The sequence below is a fragment of the Scyliorhinus torazame genome, chromosome 10, assembly GCF_047496885.1.
Source record: "Scyliorhinus torazame isolate Kashiwa2021f chromosome 10, sScyTor2.1, whole genome shotgun sequence".
Taxonomy (NCBI): domain Eukaryota; kingdom Metazoa; phylum Chordata; class Chondrichthyes; order Carcharhiniformes; family Scyliorhinidae; genus Scyliorhinus; species Scyliorhinus torazame.
The window spans coordinates 204,987,107-205,011,155 of record NC_092716.1 but is presented as its reverse complement, the minus strand read 5'-3'; the positions used below and the strand labels follow the sequence as shown (position 1 = coordinate 205,011,155).

At 49.8% G+C, this 24,049-nt stretch overlaps 1 protein-coding gene across 5 annotated transcripts in view; it reads left to right on the top strand.

Annotated features, from left to right (window-relative positions):
- ush1c (Usher syndrome 1C) overlaps positions 1-24,049 on the top strand; it is a 420,683-nt gene that overhangs the window by 313,344 nt on the left and 83,290 nt on the right. For 3 of the 5 annotated variants that reach the window (XM_072466296.1, XM_072466293.1, XM_072466292.1), the window contains one exon: positions 15,097-15,159. The exons of the other annotated variants lie outside the window; for them this stretch is intronic. In XM_072466296.1, coding sequence (XP_072322397.1) covers positions 15,097-15,159 — 63 coding nt within the window. The remainder of the gene's footprint in view (positions 1-15,096; positions 15,160-24,049) is intronic. 5 annotated transcript variants of the gene reach the window in all.

The window sequence follows — 24,049 nt, the reverse complement described above, 5'->3', positions numbered from 1 at the left end:
GCCACGTGGTTCAAGTTCGAGTTATGATTAATAAGTCAGCACATCGCTTAGTAAGATTGAAATCAACGGTCATTTATTATGTACAGCAATCAATACTTACACAATAATCCTACTGTCTATGTCAAAACCTACCACTACTGGCCAATACTTAACTTTAGGAGATGGCCCACCAGGTCAGAGAAACAAATAGTTTATCGAATTGGATCTGGCCTGCGGGATTCAAAAAGGCTGATACGGGTCGATGGCTAGGAATCTCTTATCGGGTAGCGATCGCTGGAGTCAGACTTACGGTTCTTTGTCGAAGGTTCTTGCGAAGGTTGCGAGCAGGTGAAGAAGGGAGAGAGAGAGCGATCTGAACTTGGCCCCTTACTTTATAAGGTCCAGGGGCTTCCCGCCTCTCGGGGCGGCCCTTGACCCTGAGTCCCAAGTGATTGGACTTGTTCCCAATCAATGGGTTCGATATGCTCCAATAATGGGGTGATTCCTCGATCGGGGGGTGGTCGGTCACCTGTCTTTGTTTCGGCCACTGCAGGCGCCGACAGGTCTGGCTCGGCATTCAATTGCTAATATGTTGCAAATGTTCCCGGGAATAGCCGATTAAACTGCAGATGTCTGGGTTGATGTGCTGCTAATAGTCTTGAGTATCGATCTGGGCCGACTTCCCCAGAGCCGAATACGCTATTCTGTCTGCAGCTGTCCGTTTGTGTCCTGTTGGCTGCTTTTCCCATCAGCCTTTTCGGTTAGCCATTTTAAATCGGGTTTTGGCCAAATTAATAGGGAATCAGCCATTTTAGGTGGCTACAGTGCCTCCTTGTGATCCTAACGCGAAGCGTGAAGGATCACATAAATTTTGTCCTTTCTGTTCCCTAATCGGGGGGGGGGGGACACCTCCTACATGGCCAATCTGACCCTAGCTATGCACAAAAATTTTACCTAAACAATTCTTGAGGGCGCTATGTCAGGCAGGGGCATGCATCTAAAAAATAAAAACTTGGAACCTCTAATTTTACCTAATTACACTCATCAAGCATTGCATCATCCTATCTCTCTAAAACATACAACAACAATCATAACATTCCATATGTTCTTTCCTGGCTTGGCAGTCAAGCTCAGGATCATACATTTTTTGTTACTGGCAGTTTTGTACATCTTTTATTTACAGAAAAACACAAGTGCTTGTTCTTTATTCTTTTGTTGTTTTATAGGTCGCGGGGGTCTGGGGTCTGGTCATAACCGAATATAGGGTCTTGGATCCAATATACCGGGGTTCGAGCGCGGTACGCTCTCCGTCTCCATTTGCGGAGGCGCATAGTCTGTACTGCACAGCAGAGTATTGCCAACGCTAATAGTGCTTCAATAACGTACGACAGGGAGTACCAAGTTATGAACTTGGCACACCAGGATAATGCAGCGTGGCTGGTGACTGGGCCCTCGGTACTGCGGGACAGTGAAACATTTAACGGCAGGAGGGTTTGAAGTAATGGGGTCCGCGTTCCCGCGCAACCAAATGTTCAGTATAAAAATCTTGATCATGATGAAAGAAGTCCTCATGGCTGTCCTCTTTCTTTTTCTTTCTTTGTGTTTTCTGTTTTCTCCGGTCCTGGAGCTTCTGGAGTTCTGTAAAACAAGCATAGTATCTGTAACTACCTTGGTATAATATCCGGTATGTTAGTGTGTCTGTCCTTCGGGGCCAATTATTCCCTTATAATTGGTCACTCTATGTGACTCCCTCATTTTTTTTTTTCAAAACAAATGTCAGGACACACCACACTTCCCAATGGTGAACCAGTGCTAAGTTTATCATCCAAATGTTCCTGGATGTAAATAGCATTTGGCAGCAACCCAAAGGTTGCCTAAATAAATAAAACTGTTTTTGAAAGGAAAAGGTCAAATGAGGTGCGCATGGGCCGCGACGGGTAAGATTTGGATGGAGTCCCCGGGTAGGACGGCTACCAATACCATATCTCCCCTACCCGAGCGTTTTTGACCAATGGGGGGTCCCTAGGCAGGGCGGGTCTCACGCCGTTTCTCCATTGCCTGAGCAACCGACAAGAACGGGCAAAAATGTAGTCATCATGGTGGGGTTGCTGCTGTGATTCTCCCGTCAAATCAGATCGGGCATCTGGCCTTGAACCAGTACCAGCTGAAAAGCTAGTGCTGTGCTTCTACCATCGAATCAGAACGGGCGTCTGGCACTTGGACCAGTACCAGCTGACTTTATCCGTAATGGAGTACGGACCCGAGTATTTCGGAGACAGAAATGTGCTGGAGTTATACACAGACAACATCACTTGTTGTACTATATTATACTCCATTGCATGTACTGCCTTATCAAAACAGGCCTTGCTCTGTTTTCTTTTCGTACCCAGTTTAACAGCGGCTGCTAACTGAGCCGTTTTTACATTTGCAAGTAATTGTTCAACGGCTTTCTCATGGGTGAGGGCCGTAACTTCAGGGCTGGTCAGGTCTAAACCCAACAAGTACTCTGTCCCTTTCATGGGGCATCCGGTCATGAGGGTGTGTGGGGTGAAACCTGTGGAGGTGGAAACAATGTTACGCACAAACATCAGCGCAAAAGGGAGGACTGAGTCCCAAGTGGTGTTGTTCTGCTGGACCATTTTTCTGAGGGTGGTTTTTAGGGTCCGATTCATGCGCTCCACTATACCACTCGACTGTGGGTGGTACACAATGTGAAATTTTTGGGTTATGCCAAATATCGTGAGGACGTTCTGCATGACCCGTCCCGTAAAGTGAGAACCTTGGTCCGACTCAATGCTGCGGGGGAGTCCCCATCTTGTGAAGATGTGGTGGGTGAGGATTTTGGCGGTGGTTTTCGCGGTGTTGGTGCGGGCTGGAAATGCTTCCACCCACTTTGTAAAAGTGTCTATGACCACCAGAACATATTTATAGCCATTCCTGCAAGGAGGCAATGGACCTACAAAATCGATCTGGAGGTTAGTCCAGGGGCTGTTAACGGGTCGGGTGTGGCTGAGTTGTGCCTTTTTGGCATATCTATCTGGGTTGTTCTGAGCGCAGATGAGGCAATTCTCAGTGTAATGGGATACATCCTCTTTGAGATTAGGCCACCAACAAAGCTGTTTGAGGTGGGCTGCGGTGGGTTCGATTCCCTGGTGTCCATGACCATCATGGAATAAACAGATTATTTGGTTCCTGCTCAGGAACTACATAAAGGGTGTCCTTTAGCACCACACCGTCGTGTGTGGTTATTGCATTTCTGTACCTCTTGTATGAGGCTGGAAACTTCCCTTTCACGATTTCAGTGAGAGCGCTATCCTGCTTCTGGGCCTCTACTAGATCTTCGATCCTAGTCTGCGCGACCTGAACTGCACTCACTGGCGCACTCACTGGGCGCTCTCGGGGGGCTTCCAAAAGTACCCATGCCTGGATCCTGCCTTAGCCAGCGCGTCAGCTTTTACATTTCCAGGGGGGGAGGAACGATGGTGGCTGCGGACATTTATAACGCCAAAGGTCCGGTTCTTGGCTTTTTTCAAAATATGGCGGAGTAATGGGGCTGAGGGGAGGGGTTTCCCATCCGCAGAAACAAATCCTCTTGTTTCCCAGAGGGGCAGAAATTCAGTGAGGCTGTTGCACACGTATAGACTGTCTGAATATATGTCTGCTGGGCTGGGGAAGGAGTCTGGGTGGTCTACACTGTAGGTGATGGCCGCAAGCTCTGCTGACTGCGCGCGTAAGTGTCCGGGTAATTTTAATGCGATTTCCTCGAGGGCGCGTTCCTGCGCGTCCTCCACATAAATCGCACAACCTGTTATGCGTTGCCCATCCAGGACTGTGGAAGATCCATCCACATAGATCCTAATGGGATCACACGTGTACGGGTGAGGGGGGTTCTGAGATGGAGTGGCTAGTTTTCTGGGGGGTGTTTTAGCTATAAAGGGGCCTGTATTATGGTGGGGCAAGATGATTTCACACTCATGGGGGGTTCCGGGGTATTGTAGATTGTCCGCTAAGTATGTGTGTGTTTTGGTCCGTTTGACTGTGATGTCCCATCCTTGTAAGAGAAGGGTCCACCTAGCAGCGCGGATTTGGCTGACGGTACCGTCTTTAAGTCGTCCGTCTATTAAAAGTTGGGTGGGGGTGTGCTCGGTCAAAATGGTGATGGGGTTCAGTCCGGTAATGTATGAGAAGTACTGGACTGCCCAGAAAACTGCGAGCAGGTGCCTCTCACAGGCTGAGAATCCCTGCTCCACAGCATCTAAAATTCGGGAGGCATAAGCCACGGGTCTTAGCTGGTCGTGCCGTTCCTGCAGGAGCACGGCTGAAAGGGTGCGGTCTGTGGTCGCTACTTCTATTGCGTAAGGGGAAAGCGGGTCAGGAACTTGTAGTGCGGGGGCGGCTATGAGTGCCTGTTTTAATGATTCCACAGCATCCGTATGCTGCGGAAGCCATTCCCAGGGGGCTCCTTTCTTTAGGAGGTCTAAGAGGGGTGCTGCCTTGCTGGCGAAACCGTCAATGTGGTTTCGGCAGTAGCCAACCAGTCCTAAAAACGACCGGAGGGCTGAAACCTGTTGGGGAAGGGGCAATTTAGCGATCGAGTCAATTCTTTTGTGCTCGATCTCGCGTTTGCCGTGTGTGATAATAGTACCCAAATATACCACTTTCTATTCCAATATCTGGGCCTTTTTGGGGTTTGCTTTACAGCCAATGGAATGTAGTAATTCCAGGAATTCGGACAGAAGCTCAATGTGCTCTTCCTTTGTGTCTGTCTGCAGTAGTAGATCATCTACGTACTGTACCAGACATTCGGGGCGAGAAAAGTTTGCTAGTCCATTCGCCAGCTGTCGATGGAAAATGGAGGGGGAGTTGTGGAAGCCTTGTGGCAGGCATGTCCACGTGTATTGCTGCGCTCGGAAAGTGAAGGCAAATTTATACTGGCATGCCTTTGCCAATGGAATGGACCAGAACCCATTACTGACATCCAAAACCGTGAAATATCGGGCATGGAGCCCCTGCTTGAGCATGGTCTCGGGACTTGTTGCTACGGTGGGGGCTGCTGCGGGGGTGACTTTATTGAGTTCCCGATAATCTATGGTCAAGCGCCATGATCCGTCGGGTTTCCTCACTGGCCAAATCGGGGCATTATTAGTTGAGGCTACCGATCTTAGGACGCCCTGCTCTAATAAACTTTCTATAACCTTTAGGATTTCTCCCTCTGCTTCTAGGGGGAATCCGTACTGGTTTTGGGGTCTAGGGTCCGGTCCTGTTATTTGTACGGAGCCAGGCATCCGTCCACAGTCGTGCTTGTGGGTCGCGAATGCTGCCCTGTTCTTTTGCAGGACAGCTCTACCCTGTCGGTCCGTGCTGAGTGTGGTGGGGTTGAACCAAAACTCGCCCACTGCGCTAATTTTGTTCATACAGTTTCCTATGGTGAGCGTTGCGGGGGCTCTAGCGGATTTTGCCATCTTCCAGACACACTGGTTGACTGGGTCGAAAGATAGGTGGTGGGAATTCATGAAGTCGATCCCTAAAATGTGTTCTGCTGTTGGGGGCAGGTCGACTAACACTACGGGGTGCTTTGTATCAATGGTTCCGATTTGGATGGGTACAGGGGTTGTGATGTGTCCCTGCTGTGAGTGGCCTGTGAAGCCGCTGAGGGTGATAGTGGCAGTAGTGGGCCACGTGTCCTTACCAAGGGTGGAGGAATTTAAGGTTGTGCGGGACCCTCCTGTGTCCCAGAGAAGCTCGATCGGCTGTCCGCTAACCTTTGCTGCGACTACGGGTCGTCCTGACCTATCCCAAAGGGTATCGCAGACCCAACTGGGGGAGCCTGTACACCGTCAGTCCGTTGCGGTCAAGTCTGTCTGATCCGACTGGGCGCTAACGCTGTGTATAGATTCTGTTTTTTTCTTATTGAGAGGGCCTGTCTGTTGGGCTCTCTGTGGCTTTTTAGGGCCATTGCATTCTTTGGCAAAATGTCCCAACTGTCCGCAATTGTAGCATTCTTGCGGTTTTGCTGGGGGGCTGCTCTTTCCCTCGTTTACCCAGGCGGGGTTGTGAAGAGTGGTTCTTACTGCCTGCACGTCTGCGGCGGCTTGGTTTTCCTCGGGGGTTCTAGCGGCGGGTTTATTGTGAGCCGACTGTTCCCAAACACGGGACAATCTTTTGACCACCCACTTCTCATTATGAGCCTCCTCCGAGGGGTCATAATTACTACAGGCATTCTGTCCTGCTTCCGTGGCATGGGAGATAAGGGTGCGGGTCCAATTGGCCATATTGTCTGCGGACAAATGGGCACGGTCTACATTTCCGAAAACGGCTTCAAAGTGAATCCACAAGCGTCCTGCAAACGCTGTGGGGTGTTCAGACTTTTTCTGTCTGCACTTATTTAGGCCATCTACGGGGTCGCACCGGTTATACCCGATCGCATCCAGGATCGCGGTATGCATTTCTGCAAGGGTGCCTCCTCCTACGTTCTGTGGGTCGGGAAGGGCTGCTGCTACCGATGGGTCTAAGCTGAGGACCATGAGCTTTACCTGCTCTTTCTCATCCAGGCTGTACAAGGTCGCCTGGTGTTTGACGGTGGCAAAGAAATGGTGTGGGTCTGAAGCGGGGAGGAACGGTGTGATTTTAGCACACGCGTCCTGTAATTGGGTCACTGTGAGGGGGGTGGAATATAAGACTTCCGCCTTGTCTGCTGTGGCGGTGTGGTGGGTTGTTACAGGGTTCATGGGAGCCTGTACTACCTACTGTGTGGGGGGTGGGGGTGCTTTTCTCCTTTGGGGCTTTCCCTGCGCACATGTTCCCTGAACATATCTCTGCGCTGTCTCCTGCAATTCTTCCCAATCAGGGCCGTCTTCCTGTTCTAAACCTTCCCGAAAGATGTCTTGGAATCCCTTTTGGACAGAAAGCATTGATTGCAGGTCTGCAATTTGCTTTCAGCTCTTCGCATGGTCTAAGGTACTCTGCCTTTGTTCCGTGGTTGCAGCGTGGAGCGCTCTCAAGGCTGCCTTGAGATCACTACATTGCTTCTGTAGCGTCTCCACCTGCTTCTCTGTGTCTTTCTTAACCAGGACTGCATGCTGCGTGTCCTGATAAGCCTTCTCATACTGGGATTGAAAACTGCTTAAATGCGCCAGACAAGACTGGTGACCCCGTTTGGCGTCAGCCACCTCTTCGTCCTTGGCTTCTAACTGCCTTTTCAGTTCCAGGTTCTCTTTTTCCATCTCGCATACATCGATTTTACTCATACGATGTATGCCTTCTATTTCTTTTCGGAGCGTCCTGAAGACCTCCTCTGTGCCTCGCAATTGTGCCATACAGGACACGATTGCCATCGGCTTGCGCGCTTTTGCTCAGCTTTTCTTATGAATTTCACTCATGTTCTCCCACCAAGTATGCCCTATACTTCCGGGACCTGAATCGTCATTATTACAGAAACCGCTCCACACGGGCCATCCTTTGCCCTGCAGAAATTTACGAATTTCCACTTCCCAAATGGGACACTTTAATGCTGCTGATCGGTGCGACCGCAAATTCTTTGGGGTTCATGAGGCTTTGCATTGCCTGCATTGCCTGCATGGCCATCTCTCTTATCTGCTCGCTACGTTCAAATTTGGAACAGGGGGCTAAGGTGGTGTCGTAGATGTGGGTACGGCTTGCGCTAATTTCCGAAAATACAGACTTCCGACCGTTTTGACGCATCAAAATCTATCAGTTTTATCTTATAACCCTGTTAGTTATGCATGCATACACACACTTCCGAATTGTGAATTATTAACCAGAACCGCTTGAACACTTGTGGGGTTTTTGTTTGTTTGTTTTTGCTTCCAATTGGATTCTATTCAAATTTCTGGGGTTCTCCCGGAGTGGTTTTCCACTTCTATGTCGGGTCCCGGCAGAGTCGCCAATTATGTTGCTCTTTTTAGCCTTAGTTTTATTAGCTCTGATTATGTCACCTTTGCTCACGAGTCGCCAGGTATCTTTCTGATACCGCCACGTGGTTCAAGCTCGAGTTATGATTAATAAGTCAGCACACCGCTTAGTAAGATTGAAATCAACGGTCATTTATTATGTACAGCAATCAATACTTACACAATAATCCTACTATCTATATCAAAACCTACCACTACTGGCCAATACTTGACTTTAGGAGATGGCCCACCAGGTCAGGGAAACAAATAGTTTATCGAATTGGAGCTGGCCTGCGGGATTCAAAAAGGCTGATACGGGTCGATGGCTAGGAATCTCTATCGGGTAGCGATCGCTGGAGTCAGACTTACGATTCTTTGTTGAAGGTTCTTGCGAAGGTTGCGAGCAGGTGAAGAAGGGAGAGAGAGAGCGATCTGAACTTGGCCCCTTACTTTATAGGGTCCAGGGGCTTCCCGCCTCTCGGGGCGGCCCTTGACCCTGAGTCCCAAGTGATTGGACTTGTTCCCAATCACTGGGTTCGATATGTTCCAATAATGGGGCGATTCCTCGATCAGGGGGGTGGTCGTTCACCTGTCTTTGTTTCGGCCACTGCAGGCGCCGAGAGGTCTGGCCCAGCATTCAATTGCTAATATGTTGCAATTGTTCCCGGGGATAGCCGATTAAACTGCAGATGTCTGGGTTGATGTGCTGCTAATAGTCTTGAGTATCGATCTGGGCCGACTTCCTCAGAGCCGAATACGCTATTCTGTCTGCAGCTATCCGTTTGTGTCCTGTTGGCTGCTTTTCCCATCAGCCTTTTCGGTTAGCCATTTTAAATCGGGTTTTGGCCAAATTAATAGGGAATCAGCCATTTTAGGTGGCTACAGTATTAAGAGTCATCTTGACAAATACATGAATAGGAAGGGAATAGGAGAGGAATAGAGGGATACTGACCCCGGAAGTGCAGAAGGTTTTAGTTTAAACAGGAATAATGATTGGCAGGCTTGGAGGGCCGAAGGCCCTGCTCTTGTGCTGTACGGTTCTTTGTTCTTTTTTGAACTTTGAGCTACTCTGAGCCTTCCATCTGAATACTTCATGGGTGCCTATGGATCAAAACCAATTTAATAACATTACAAGGCACATTTTAGATTTACTTGTCTCGCCATTTGGGCATTCTACTAGGTAAAAAGTTTCCAAGATTCAACTCCTTGCTCCTTTTTATGAAAATAAAGTTTCCTTTCCTCTTTAACTCAGTGGCTGGGCAGCTGGTTCATGATGCTGAGAGGTTATTCATGAAGGTCACACCTTCTGAGCCTTGCCTCTTGCCTGAGGTGTGCTGATCCTCAGGTTAAATCACCACCAATCAGCTCTCCCCCTCAAAGGGGAAAGCAGCCGATGGTCATCTGGGACTAAGGTGACTCTACTTTTATATCAGGCAAATATTTTCCAAAATTCAACTTCTTGCTCCTGTTCATGAAAAGGAAGTTTTGTTGCATCTTTGAAATCTACTTGTGAGAATCATAGGAAGTTTATAGCACAGAAAGAACCCATCATGTCTGTGCCAGCCGAAAAACAAGTCCCTCAGTCTCAGCCCATTTTCCAGCACTGGTCTGTAGCCCTGCAGCTAACGGCACTTGAGGTCCATATCCTGAAACTTTTAAATGAGTTGAGAGTTTCTGCCTGTACTACCTTTTCTACCAGTGAGTTCCAGACCCCCACAACCCTCTGGGTGAAAAATGTTTTCTCACGTCCCTTCTAATCATTCTGCCAATCATTCCCCTAGTCACCAAACCCTCTACTAAAGTATTGAGTGTAACTCCAAAGATAATTAACAATTGGCTGTTACAACATTTAGATTTTGCTAAAATCGACGTAATTTTGTTTCATTTCAAGTCCTAAGCCTGTTCCCAGCATTGCAATTAACTATTGACTCCATATTTTACGGCCACTCCATTTTAATCTTCCTTGATGTCAAAAGACTTGTACAATGGATGGGAATTTCCACGCTCCGCCGCGGCGTGTTTCACGCCGGCCGAGGTGAACCGCCATTGGCCGGTGGTGAGATCGTCTGATCCTGCTGATGTCAACAATGTTTGCCGTTGTATGCGCCACCTCCCACCGTCCCCCCCCCCCCCCCCCCCCCCCCGTCCCCCCCCCCCACCACCACCAGGAAGCCCATGGCAAGGGGTTTTACGTGGGCAGGACTGGAATACCCCGCTGACGGGAACAGATGGAAAATTCCGGCCAATATGTCTCTCCGAAGTGGTTGCATGGCTGAGGGAGGGAAGGAAAGGAATTATTTAGTCCTGGTGCTCCAGCCAGTATGGTACAGGACAGGCTTGATTGTCATTTCCGGCCCATAAATTTTGTTTGCTCGCAACCAAATTACACACTTTTCTTTGTCAATTTACAGGCAAATGTAAACCTTCAGTTTGATTTACATACTGACTGTATTCTGAGAATATTTTCTGCTTATAAAAAGGACAATTCCACATCTGTTAAATAAAGGGTCCTCTTTTAACTAATGAGGTTAAAAACACCATTCTGGTAAAACAATTCAAGCAATTTGCAGGGCAATTTTCCCACAAAGTAATGTTAAATGATTGAAAATGCTGGGTTTGTTTTAATGGACAGCTTGCATGGGAAATAAACAATGTTATGTTAGATTATTGATACTAGTAAGATGATCTAAGTCTATGAAAAGTTGCACTTAAGCTAATACACTTTAGAGTTAGCTATTCTCAATTTACCTCACCAAATTGCTTTCGACAGTCGTAGTGTTTGATCAATCAACTGAGGCCAAAGTTTTCTGGTCCCTGTCGGTAGCAGGATCTTCCAGTCCCGCCGAAGTCAATAAACGTTTCAATGATTTGCTGCATCGGTCACGGGGGATTCCAACATGGCGGGGTCAGAAAATCCGGCCATTTGTGTTACTTATCCCCAAAATGCTCAGTGTAGATATAATCCTAGTTTGGGAGAACAATTGTGCTGGATGAGTTTCACACTTCAATTTGATATAAAACAATTTTTTGCACCAACCCGTCATTATACTTACTTGAAATGTTGGCAACAATTATGAAACAAATGCCTTCAGGTTATCATACTGCAATTGCAATAATATCACCTGTTTTGTTTGGTCTCCTGCTGCGAAAAGGGCTTTAAGTCTCTGAAGCTTATCATAACAGCGAGGGAGGAACAGAGGCTGTGTTGTAATCAACGTGGAATTGGCAGAGGGTGAAAGGTCAGTTAGGTCACCACTGCTTGTCAGTCCCATGTAGATGTTATCCTGTGCTATGTGGGAGTTGTTCTGTAAATAAGGACTAAAGAAAAGCAGCAGACAGCAGATTTCCAGATAGTTTTTCTCAAATTCTCTGAATTATAAGAACAGATGAAATAGTCCGCGTTAATGGCAAAGGCAGGGCCATTTGTGGGTAGTGAATGTTTTTTTAAAATATTTTCATTGGTTTTGTAATTACAATAACATATGTTGTGTACGATACACAATAGCACTAACATCGATATACAACCAGACAGAGAAACAAAAAGAAAGAAAAAAAAAGACACAAACGGGGTCTAGAAAATTAGTGTGTGCAACAAAGAAAAAGTAACCAGGAAAATAAATCATGTGGAGCAGACAGTTTGTTATATCTGTCTGATTCAGAATCTAGGTACAGGTATGGGGAGCCCTGTTTGCGTGCCTCTGGAGGTCAGCCGCCACCGGCGTATAGTTTCGCTCGCATTTTCATTGCCACCTGGCACTAAGATGTACAAAACATCAGCAAGTCTGACAGCATCTATAGGGAGAGAAAAGAGCTAACATTTTGAGTCCGATGACTCTTTGTCAGGCACATGAAAGGATCAGTGGAATGGGGGGAGGATTCTTGCCCAAAGAAGTGGACACAGAGAAGGCGACGAAAGAAGAGTTCAACATCATGTCGAGCCCGGAATTCATTGAGGTGGGGACGTAAGGGTACAAAGCTGAGTCCTTTGCTGAGAACAGCACGCTCAGCCTCAGAGAGGGGAAGGTCAGAGGGTAAGGTGAACACGCGGCAAGGGCTGGGGTTGGGAGAAATGAGGTACGAGGGATTGGGACAGGTGGAGAGCGTGGGATGGGCAGCGGTGTTGATACCGGGAGAAATAGGGTACGAGGGATCGGGACTGGTGGAGGGCCTGGGATGGGCAGTGGTGTTGATACTGGGAGAAATGGGGTACGAGGGATTGGGATTGGTGGAGGGCCTGGGATGGGCAGTGGTGTTGATACTGGGAGAAATGGGGTACGAGGGATTGGGACTGGTGGAGGGCCTTGGATGGGCAGTGGTGTTGATGAGTTGTTGAAGCTTGTGTTCCTTACCATCTATAAGAAACAGGAAAAGATTCTTGTTAAGACGTCGAATGATGCGAAGGATGAAATGAAACTGGGGACAGGGACAGCTTTGAGAGAGAGTAAGACGGTGCTGCTGGAGAGAGATGTCGAGTGTCTTCATGTGGCGGCGCATGGCACTGAGTGTGGCTTTCAGTGTGCGGCGAGAGCAGCAGATGGAAGAATGTTGTATATCCTGGAGGTACCTGTAATCCTGGAGGTTACAGCAGGGTGGAATTTAAGTTGAAATCCTCATGATGTAAGTCAGAGACGAAGACAGTCACTGAGGAAGGAAATATGGCTGTTGAAGCGAGTCTTGGTAAATACCTTGTCCAACACTAAGAGAGAAATGGAAAGCAGTGAAGTTGGAACGCATGACTCGAAGCATCTCTCCCTACAGATGCTGCCAGACTTGCTGAGATTTTCCAGCATTTTCTCTTTCGTTTCAGATTCCAGTATCCGCAGTAATTTGCTTTTGTACAAAACGTCGGCCAGCGTGCCTGTCCTTGCAGCTGTGGTCGTCTCCCTGTGTGTCCTCACCCTTTGTCCCTTCCGGTTCCCCTTTACCGTTGGCACTGGGTTTCTCCTGGTGTTCCCCCCTCCCAACCCCCTCCTATGTGAACATATTTTAGGAATTGTTAGACATTACCGAGGCTCTTTCCAAGAACATGGCATTCGCATCCCATCACCAACCACAGGGAGGGTGGGCAGGCTGACGTGCTGGTTTTGTGAAAGGGAGGATTTTGCCCACAACATGAGTCACATGAACTTACCAGCACCTGAATTTATGGGGCTGCAGCAATCGCAGGAATGGAGAGGAGACCTGAGGAGTCTTTTAGCTGAAAATTCCTGCTGCAGGATTTGAGGACTGCAGTGGGGTGAGCTCTCAAGTGGTTAAGGAGGCCAGCAGAAGGAGGATTGGTGGCTGACCTTCCAATGACATGAAGATGCCAGCAGCAACCTACCGCAAGAGCATTGGTGCTGTTTGCAGACTGCAGTGTTGTGGTCTTGGCTCCTACTAGCCAGAGCGTGCTGTCTATCCTCTCTGCCCTGTGAGGGGCATGTGGCTGAGGAGAAGACAGCTACTGCTGCTGTTCCTGGTGTTGGCCCTGCTACTGGTACCGTTGATGCTACAATTCTATGATTAGTCTTTCGTCTCCTCCTGCTCCTCATGAGAGGTGCAAGGGAGATCTGCAAAAGCTGCTCACATACCATGGCAAAGGCTGGTAGCAGGGAAATACAGTTGAAGCTGACTCAAATGCCAGACAGGTGAAGTGGTAATCATGTGCCAAGCGGCGATGGTACTCTTTGGAACAGCAGCCTCAGACCTCCCGATTGCTACAACCACTCTGTTGCGTTGATGAATGCCTTCCCAAGCTTGTCAGTTTTACTGGAGAAGCTCTTCCTGCTGTGCACTCACCTCAGTGACCCTGATGAGATGTGATAAGTCCAGAGATAATTGCCCTGGCTGAGAAATTCAGAATTGAGGGTTAAAACTTTTCATAATTGGCATTTAAACTACCCGAATTACACTGACAGAGCCAAACAAAGTCCCTGCTCACGTTCCAATACTGCCCCACAGAAACCTGGAAGTGGGCAACATGATTTAATGTTAAATTCAGGCAATTTAACACCACAAAAGCACACAAACCTGATTCCCCTTACCCGTACAACTGGGTTCAAAAACCAATTAAAGCATTTCCATGAAAACAAAATGGCTTGAGGGATATGAAACACAATTACGAGATAGATTTGAGATCTATGGAAAGTAACCAACATGTTGGCCTAATGACATTTAGCACTGTCGCTTCACAGATCCAGGGTCCCAGGTTCGATTCCCAGCTTGGGTCACTGTCTGTATGGAGTCTGCACGTCCTCCCCATGTCTGCGTGGGTTTCCTCTGGGTGCTCTGATTTCCTCCCACAGTCCAAAGATATGCAGGTTAGGTGGATTGTGTCCAAAAGGATTGGGTGGGTTACTGGGTTACAGGGATGGGGTGGAGGTGTGAGCTTAAGTGCCGGTGCAGACTCGATGGGCCGAATGGTCTCCTTCTGCACTAAATTCTATGATTTCCATATTCTGAAATATATTTAAATGATAATAAGAGAATACTTCACTTCCTCTATCATAACCAAGTAATTAATTAAATCACATTCTTATAAATTGTACATTTCTAATCTATGGCTTCCTACAATTTCATTACTAAGTGTGAACTGCAAAGAAAATGTCACTTCCTGCTTTTCGTTAAAATTCTGCTTTCTGTACTCTTTAGGTTGTTGAGCATTCATTTTTGTCTGATTATAGCTCTGCAAATCACCTTAAGATAGCTTTCTACATGAATGGGCAGCACGCTAGCACAGTGGTTCGCACTGTTGCTTCACAGCGTCAGGATCCCAAGTTCGATTCCCGGCTTGGGTCACTGTCTGTGTGGAGTCTGCACGTTCTCCCCGTGTCTGCGTGGGTTTCATCCGGGTGCTCCGGTTTCCTCCCCCAAGTCCCAAAAGACGTGCTGTTAGGTGATTTGGACAGTTTGAATTCTTCCTCCGTGTACCTGAACAGGTGGCGGAATGTGGTGACTAGGGGATTTTCACAATAACTTCATTGCAGTGTTAATGTAAGCCTACTTGTGACAATAATAAAGATTATTATTAAGGTGCTACTTAAATATAAGTTGCTGCCCTTTGGCAGGAATCTGAAAATTTGAAACCATTTTTGTGTGAGGTGAATGTACCTTTGAGAAAACTGAAGAATAACTGAGCAGGTTCTTTTCCATTTCTTGACTAGTCTGTTGTCTCAGTGTGAACACAACATATTTTTGCTCGATTCATCATATTTTCCTCCTTTCACAGCAACCAGAGATGTTGAAGCGAATGGTGGTGTACAATTCGTCGTTTTGTTCTAAAGGAAAGCACGTAAATAATCAGGAACTTTTATCATGATTTCTTTGATTATTTTTTTGTACATGCTCTTTTGATATCGATATTTTACATGAAGTGGATCTGGGCTTATTACCATCCCCTATTTTGCTGCACGTACTGCCTTTATTTCCCTTTCTGTACATTCCCTGCCCTCTAATGGATGTGTGATTTTTCACTGATTTTGTACTTTTCAGTAAACATCATGAGCTCAATTCCCCTTACGTGAGCGGCAATTTATTTTGCCCTTTTCATTATCCATTGTGCCCCCCTGCAGCTTAGTAATTCAAACTGTGCGAAACTGGAATGACAAAAGCATGCCTACATTCTCTTATGATTTCCTTGCTGCGTGTTTCCAGAAAACTAGTATCGCTAGGTCAAAATGCTCAAAGACCTCTCCCACTGATGATTCTTTTCAATATAAAACACAAAAAGAAAGACTTGCATTTATATATCCCTTTTATGACCACATGACGACCAAACATGGTTTACAACCAATTAAGTACTTTTGGAGTGTTGTCACTGTTGTAACGTAAGAATATCAATGTAACTTTTCATTCACTTTCAACACCTGTCGGACTCTTAGAATAAATACCATCAGGAGATTGATTAAGATTAGCAAATGTTGAAATAAACTACGAGTGAATCTTGAGCCCACACTCGCCACCCGCGGGATTGACGGCGAGGGCGGAAAACCTTGTGAAAATCGGGCAATGCGATTCTCACCGGAGTGATTGCGTTTTCTGATTTTCCTCGCCATTGCCGTCACAGGATTCACACCCCAAATGGCGTGAACCTCATTTCAACAAATTGGAATGAGCTTAAATATTATTAGCAGTCGCCCCGCCAAATGATCCCCCCCTCACTAAATACTCATACCTCGCCGATGTGATGTCAGGTCGGTGAAGCTTACGACACGTTTGGCAAGGCGCGAGGCAGTCGAGGGGATTACAGAGGTAAGTATAGTCCCTGGGGTGGTAGAAGGACATGCAGGGCACTGATGGAGGCTGCTTTTAGAGATTGAGGTGGGGGGGGGGGGGGGGGGGGGGGGGATGCCAGTGAAGAATATCGGGAATGGGGGAAGGGTATGTCAGTGATGAATGTCAGGAGTTGGAGGGAGGAGGAGAAGGGGTATGCCGGCGCTGAATATCGGGGGCAGGGATGAAGGAGTCTCAGTGAAGAATGTTGGGGGTGGGGGAAGGGGTGTATCAGCGATGAATGTCGGGAGTGGGGGAGGAAGGAGTATGCCAACTATGAATTTTGGGGGTGGGGGTGAATGGGTACTTCAGCGATGGATGTCAGGGGTGGAGGGGTATGCCAACAATGAATGTCAGGGGCGGGGTGAAGGGGTATTTCAGCCATGAATGTTGGGGGTGGGGGGGAGGGATATGCCACGATGAATGTCGAGTGGAGGGGAAGAACATCGAGACCTCTATGATGTGTGCTGGGGGCCATTCGGATGCAGTACTGGTCAGGGCGTCCTTAAAAGTTGGCACCCGGATCTGTTCGGAGATAATTCCTGCCTCTAACAAACCCAGTCCACCAGAAAGATGGCATAAACCATGCCCACTCAGTTTTTTCTGGAAAAGTGGCACAAGAGTCCGTGAGAAAAGTGGGGCTGGATTCTCTGATTTTGAGACTATGTTCGCACGTCGGCGTGGGAACAGTGGCGTTTTGCCACAAAATAAATGGCATAAAACGGCCACCGATCCTCCGTTTGGCTGGAGGCTAGCATGCAGGCAGCATAGAGCACTTGGCTCTAGATGCCGATATGGCCGAAGAATTGCCAGGTCCATGGCCGGGCATGCGCACAGTGGCGGCCTGGAGCGGCCACGCCATGCTACATGGCGGTGAACGCTTACGGACCCGGGCAGCGAAATAGGGCTCCCCCTTTGGCCAGCTCACGTGTTCGGACCACTCCCACAGTGCCCCCAGCACCTGATAAAGTCCCCCCTGCCCGCGGAGTGGCCCTTCCCCGACTTTGGCGGCGCTGGACTGAGTCCGCAGCCGCCATGCCAAGTTCCCGACGGATGAGACCACACACAACCCACGCCGTCAGGATCTCAGCCGTTCTGGGCAGAGCATCAGGCAACGTCCTGAGGCCATTAATACGTCGCAGTACGCCACTTTGGAGAGGGTGGAGCATCACGAAAGCGGCGCCAGCCCCGATTTGGTCGGGAACTGTGATTCCCCGGCCGATCGCTGAACGCGATTTTGCCGCCTGCGACCGAAGAATCCAGCCAGCCCCTGGTCTGTGGAACTGGAGAGTTGCACGGCAGTTTTCTGTGTAAGCCTGACACGAAGGTTAAGATTTCACCCTGCAACAAATAGAAAACAGCACAAATACACACCGGGATTCTTTCGGCCTCGTGGTGGGACATATTGTGAGCGAGAACAGAAAAATTGGCATTCCAGCCAAAACTCTATTCACTTTTAGTGGCACCGAAAAATCCCAGCCACAAATGATGATGGAAGATTGTGGCCTTTGTAACTAACTTTACTTTATTCTGCGGTAAATTGGTGTGCCATGGAACAGATATAGATTTGGGCACATAGTTTGTTCAGGCAAATCATAGCTTTTGTAATTAACTTACCTTGTACTGCGAAGTGAGTAATTTGCGATCAATTTGGAAAGATGTGGGGTGGGATTCTCTGATCCTGAGGTTAAGTGTTGACACCGTCGTAAACGGCGTCACGTTTCACGACGGCGTCGACATGCCCCCAGGAGCAGTGATTCTGACCCATACAGGGGCCAGCACGGGGTCGCTCCAGCTGCCGATGTCATCGTCAAATGGGCGGCGCGGGTCTGCGCATGCGCAGTGCGACCGGCGCCATATGCGCAGTTCGACCGGCACGGATGCGCGGTGGGTCCCTTCTCCGCGCCGGCCCCAACGTAACACGGCGTGGGGCTACAGGGGCCGGCGCTGAGCAAAAAAGGCCCCCAGCCCGAGAGGCCGGCCCGCCGATCGGTAGGCCCCGATTGCATGCCAGGCCACAGCGGAGGCACCCCCCCCCCCCCCCCCCCCCCCGGGGTCGGACCCCCCCTCCCCAACCAGACGGCCCCCGGATCGATGGACGCCGAGGTCCTGCCGGGTAAGACCACATGTGGATGGCGCCGGCGGGACTCGGATTTGTTCTACGGCCGCTCGGACCATCCCAAGAGGAGAATCGCTGGCGGGGGGGGCCGCGTAGAGCGGCCCTCGACCAGCGGCAACCGCGCCGGGGAATCGGCGTCAGGGCGGCGTCACGCAATTCACGCCTGGCCCGGCGATTCTCCGGCCCGGCCTGGGCTGAGAGATCCCACCCGTGGTAAACCAAAGTGTAGAGACAAGGCAAGAGAGAAAGATATTACTATGGGAAATGATGAACCGAACATGACTGTTATGCATGGTGAGCGCAAATGTTAGAGTAAATCAGCAGTCAAGGCTAGAGGTTATGAAAATAACAAAAGAGCTGGCTCTGGGCAGGATTTTCCATGCACCCTCCCCGCCCCCCTCCTCCCGGCGGTGTACCTTCTGAAGGCAGAGGAAATCCACCATTGGCCAGTGGTGGAATCTTCCAATCTCACTGAAATTTAGGGGTTTTGTGTGACCCATACGCTCCACTGCTGGACAACATGCCACAGGGGTTGCTGTCAACAGGATCGGAAGATACCGCCAACAGGAACGGCTGGAAAATTTTGGTCCCTGTACCTGAATGCATGTGGCATCTGAGAGAAAACAGATGAACTGATCGTGCAGGTAAAAATAAATAAGTGTAGCCACTAAAAAGTTATGGCTGCAGGGTGGCATAGATTGGAGCTTGAGTATTAAAGGTTACATGACATTTTAGGAAGGACAAGAAGCGAGGGAAAGGTGGTGGAGTGGATCTGTTTATTAATAATAATAATAAAAATAATCTTTATTAGTGTCACAAGTAGGCTTACATTAACACTGCAATAAAGTTTCTATGAAAATAGTATTAGCACAATAAAAAAGATATCATCTAAATTCTGGAAACTAAGATGTATAAATCATTTGGATAGAGATGAGGAGCGTGATCTACCCAAATGGGGACAGAATCCAGCAGCGCGAGATAAGCTGGGTGTTTTGTGGCACTTGGAGCGCCGAGAAGCACCATGCTATCTAACATCCCTCTGGGTAGATCGGGAGCCTCAGCGGGGAACTCCCCGACGAGGTCCCTCTTTCTGCACTGAGGAGCTTTGCTCGCTGGGTCTCAGTGCAGCGAGAGATCGGGACGTTATTTTTAAATGGTGTCCCATTCTCGCAAGCCCCCAGTGCGACCCCTGAACCCTCCCCAAGCTCTAACTCACTTTAAGAAGGGCCTGCCCCCTCCCCCTCATGGCACACCCCAACTCAATCACCGCCATGCACAAAATGCCAGCTTGGCACCTTGGCAGTGCCACAGTGCCCATGTAGTGCCAGCATACTTCCCTGCCCAGAGGACATGCACCTGGAGGCCTCCAATCCCCAGAGCAACCCCCACAAGTGCCGTTCCATTTGGTCCCCATTTGTGGAGAGCAGAACTGAACGGCACTCACCCAAGGCCTTCAAGGCGAGGGAGTTAGATCCGACACCTTGGTTAGATCTTTGGAACGCATATTAAAGTGAGACTAGCTGTCTCACTCTAATATGCAGATTTACCAGAAAATGATCCTGCCCACATGGGCAGGATTCACATCATGACATCTCACGAGATCATGTTACATCTGATTTGGCGTGGCGGACCGGTTGGATTCACCGCGCTGCTTTTCGGGTGAAACAAAACCGGTAGATCCTGCCTGAGAAATCATAAAGGCAAGAAGTACCTTGTGGGAGTGATGAAAAGGCACCCTAAATAGACTACATGGTAGGTCAGATTTAAAGGAAGACATAATGGGAGCTTGTTGGAAAAGTACGGTTATTATCGTGAGGATTTTAATCTACATATAGGCTGGAAAAATCAGATGAGCAAAGGTAGCTTAGGCGAATCAGTAACCACTAATGAGCTGGCACCAGCGCCACGTAGAACATGACTGATTCCAATGAAGGACGGTGGTGGATTCACACTCAAGAAGCTAACCAGCTGCAGCCACATATTAGCACTCCACTCCCCACACACTCAGCCCAGCCAACAAGATGGCACTGGTTGTGCTGGAGTGTGCCCATCCCATTGATGGGTCGGCTGGGACCAGAGGGTACCTAGGGGATGCCCTGGGGAGACACCCATTTGACCCGTGGCACTACGTTAACAGTGACAGAATAACTGTAACATAATTTTCGAGCTTTTATACTCGATATCCCATCCTATGAAGGCAAGCATGCCATCTGCTTTCTTTACCACCATTTCCAACTGTTTTAAGGCCACTTTTAAGCATCTGTGAACAGGCACGCCCAGATCTCTCTGTGTCTCTATGCTCTTGATGGTTCTGCCATTTATTTTATAACTCCCACCTGAATTGAATCTATCAAAATGCAGCACCTCGTACTTATCCGGGTTAAATTCCATCTGCCATTTCTCTGCCCAATTTTGCAGCCTATATATATCCTGTTGTATTCTCTGATAATCTTCAGCACTATCCGAAACTCCTGCAATCTTAGTATCATCCGCAAACTTGCTAATCATACCCGCTATGTTTTCTTCCAAGTCATTTATATATATTACAAAGAGCAGAGGTCCCAGTACTGATCCCTGCAGGACACCACTAGTTACAGATCTCCATTCGGAAAAACACCCTTCCACTGCTACCCTCTGTCTTCTATGGCACAGAGGGAGGTGTCCCACACACTGGCTGATCTGGCACAAACCTTCAGGGTGGTGGCACAGACGCATTCCCAGACCCTCAAGGTGGTGCATTCCCAGACAGAGATGCCCCACTCCCTGTGCTCCATGACCGCGAACACTCAGACCCTTGTCGGTACCAGAGCAGGCCTCCAGGACTGGCAGCACCAGGTAGTGGTGGGGCCTCGGGGGATGGCTCCGTTCTCACACCCGTCCCACGGAGAAGCACGGGGGTCATTTGGCACCCCTAGGGAGGAGGAGGTGATGGGGCCTGTGCCGGTGACTCCTGCAAGGGGTGGTCTTGGAACACCGCAGCACCTCGGACTCCCACCCCTCCTGTCCCTGGTGCATCTGGTGGGCAACGGGCAGAACAGGGTGGCACCACGCCACCCGGGATGTCGGAGGAGCAGCTGGGTCCATCCAGGCCGGTCGCCCCAGGAGACATGCGCCAATGGGGACCCTCGTCGCAGGGCAGGAGTCACAGCAGGCCGCCTCCACTCCTTCTGTACCGCCTGGGGAAACACAAAGGCGTAGTGGTAGGGCCCGTAAGGCCAGAAAATTAGACACCACTTTAGTTGGCATGGGTGCAGGGCACAGCTTAGATATAGGGGCTGGGACACAGACTGTATATAATTGTTCACATTAAACACTGTTAAAACCAGCCTTGGTGCTCTGTCTGATGGGTGTTGGGGTGGGGTGGTCAGTGATGGCCACTGGGGGTTAGGGGTGGTGGATGAGTGAGGACCAGTGGGTGGACCGTGTAGGCCCCCTCCCCCGACCGTCCCCATCACTCTGTCCCCAGCTATTCGACAGGACCGTGTGATGGACGGCCAGGTCGCATGCAGTGATCACCCAGGTGGAAGGTGCTTCTGTGGGCACGAGTCAGACATTGTCCAACGATGTTGAAAATGGAGCTCATCGCAGAGCGGGCTGTCATCATCCTCCATCCCATGGACCAGACCCGTTGTCACTGCCAACCCACCTGTAGTGCCGCAGGTATATATAACGGAGGAGGGTTGTGGTGGTGTGCATTAGGGGTATTACGATACCCTGTGATGCCGAGAGGCTCTTGGTGGATAGGCGCCGGGTCTCGATTGGATCAGCCACCTACTGGCTCCACCCAGTAAGGCGGAGTATAAGAGCCCAGGTTCTCCCAGCAGCCGCATTCTGTAACTGTGCTGCTGGGGAACAAGTCTGCGTAATAAAGCCATCGGTTGACTCCTCATCTCGTCTCGTGACTAATTGATTGTGCTACAATTTATTACGCAAACTTTAAAGAACATGGAGCTCCGAATCACTCCGGAGTGCCTGCGAATCAGCCCCCACGCGGCAAACACAGCGGCCACTTTTAAACACTGGTTAGCGTGTTTTGAAGGATACCTCCGAACGGCCACCTGCGTACCTACAGAAGACCAGAAAATGCAGGTCCTGCATTCCAGGGTAAGCCCGGAAATCTACACTCTCATAGAGGATGCGGACGATTTCCAGGCGGCGCTCGCCATGCTGAGAGGAATCTACGTTCGGCCCATCAACCAGGTCTACGCACGCCACCAACTCGCGACGAGACGGCAAATCCCCGGGGAATCACTGGACGAATTCTACAGTGCGCTGCTAATACTGGGGAGAAATTGCAACTGCCCACCGGTTTCGGCTAATGAACAAACCGAGCTACTGATTCGGGATGCTTTTGTGGCAGGTATGCTTTCGTCCCAAATCCGCCAGCGATTGCTGGAAAGAGACTCACTAGGCCTCAAGGAGGCACGGGCCCTCACTGCCTCGCTCAATGAGGCATCGCAGAACGCCCATGCCTACGCCCCCGACCGCGCGGCAGCCCCTTGGGCACCGTGGACCCCCGCCGCGACCGAACCCTCGGCACCCACCGCCCCCCCGCAGACCTGTGCTGCCAGAGCGCCAGATCACCCGGAGGGGCCCCGCTGCTACTTTTGTGGACAAGCGAAACACCCCCGACTGCGCTGCCCGGCCCGCTCAGCCCTCTGTTAAAGGTGCGGCAAAAAGGGGCACTTTGTAGCAGTGTGCCATGCCCGGGGGGTCGCCGCAATCTCCGGGGGAGAACCAGGACCCCAACCTCAACCCCCCCAATGATCCATGTGCGGCCAACGGACACCGCCATCTTGGGTCCCAGACTTCATGCAGGAGGGATGGGCGCTGCCATTTTGTGCTCCTCCGGCCACGTGCGATCAATGGGCGGCACCATTTTGTCCACCCCCGACCGTGTGCGACCCGTGGACGCCGCCATCTTGGCTGACGGCTAAGGACCCCGGGATGGACGGCCCCACGGTGCCTGAGGAAAACGCCCCGATGCTGGCTTCGGTGACCCTGGACCAGTCGCGGCCCCGAACGCTCCAAACGGCAACAACGACGGTACTCATAAATGGGTACGTGACACCCTGCCTGATCGACTCTGGGAGCACGGAGAGTTTTATACATCCCAATACGGTAAGACGCTGTTCCCTTCCGATCCACCCGAGTAATCAAAAAATTTTCCTGGCAGCAGGATCCCATTCTGTAGAGATCAAAGGGTTCTGCATCGCGAACCTCACGGTGCAGGGGAGGGAGTTCAAGAACTACCGGCTTTACGTCCTCCCCCACCTCTGCGCTGCCACACTCCTGGGGTTGGATTTTCAGTGCAACCTCCAGAGTTTAACGTTTCAATTCGGCGGCCCTATACCCCCACTCACTATCTGTGGCCTCGCGACCCTCAAGGTCGACCCGCCTTCCCTGTTTGCGAACCTCACCCCGGATTGCAAACCCGTCGCCACTAGGAGCAGACGGTACAGCGCCCAGGACCGAACCTTTATCCGGTCAGAAGTCCAGCGGCTGCTGAGGGAAGGCATAATCCAGGCCAGCAATAGTCCCTGGGGAGCTCAGGTGGTAGTTGTAAAGACCGGGGAGAAGCAGAGGATGGTTGTAGACTATAGTCAAACTATCAATAGGTACACGCAGCTGGATGCGTACCCTCTCCCCCACATATCCGACATGGTCAATCGGATTGCACAGTACAAGGTCTTTTCCACTGTGGACCTTAGGTCCACCTATCACCAGCTCCCCATCTGCCCGAGCGACCGCAAATACACTGCTTTCGAAGCAGATGGGCGGCTCTACCACT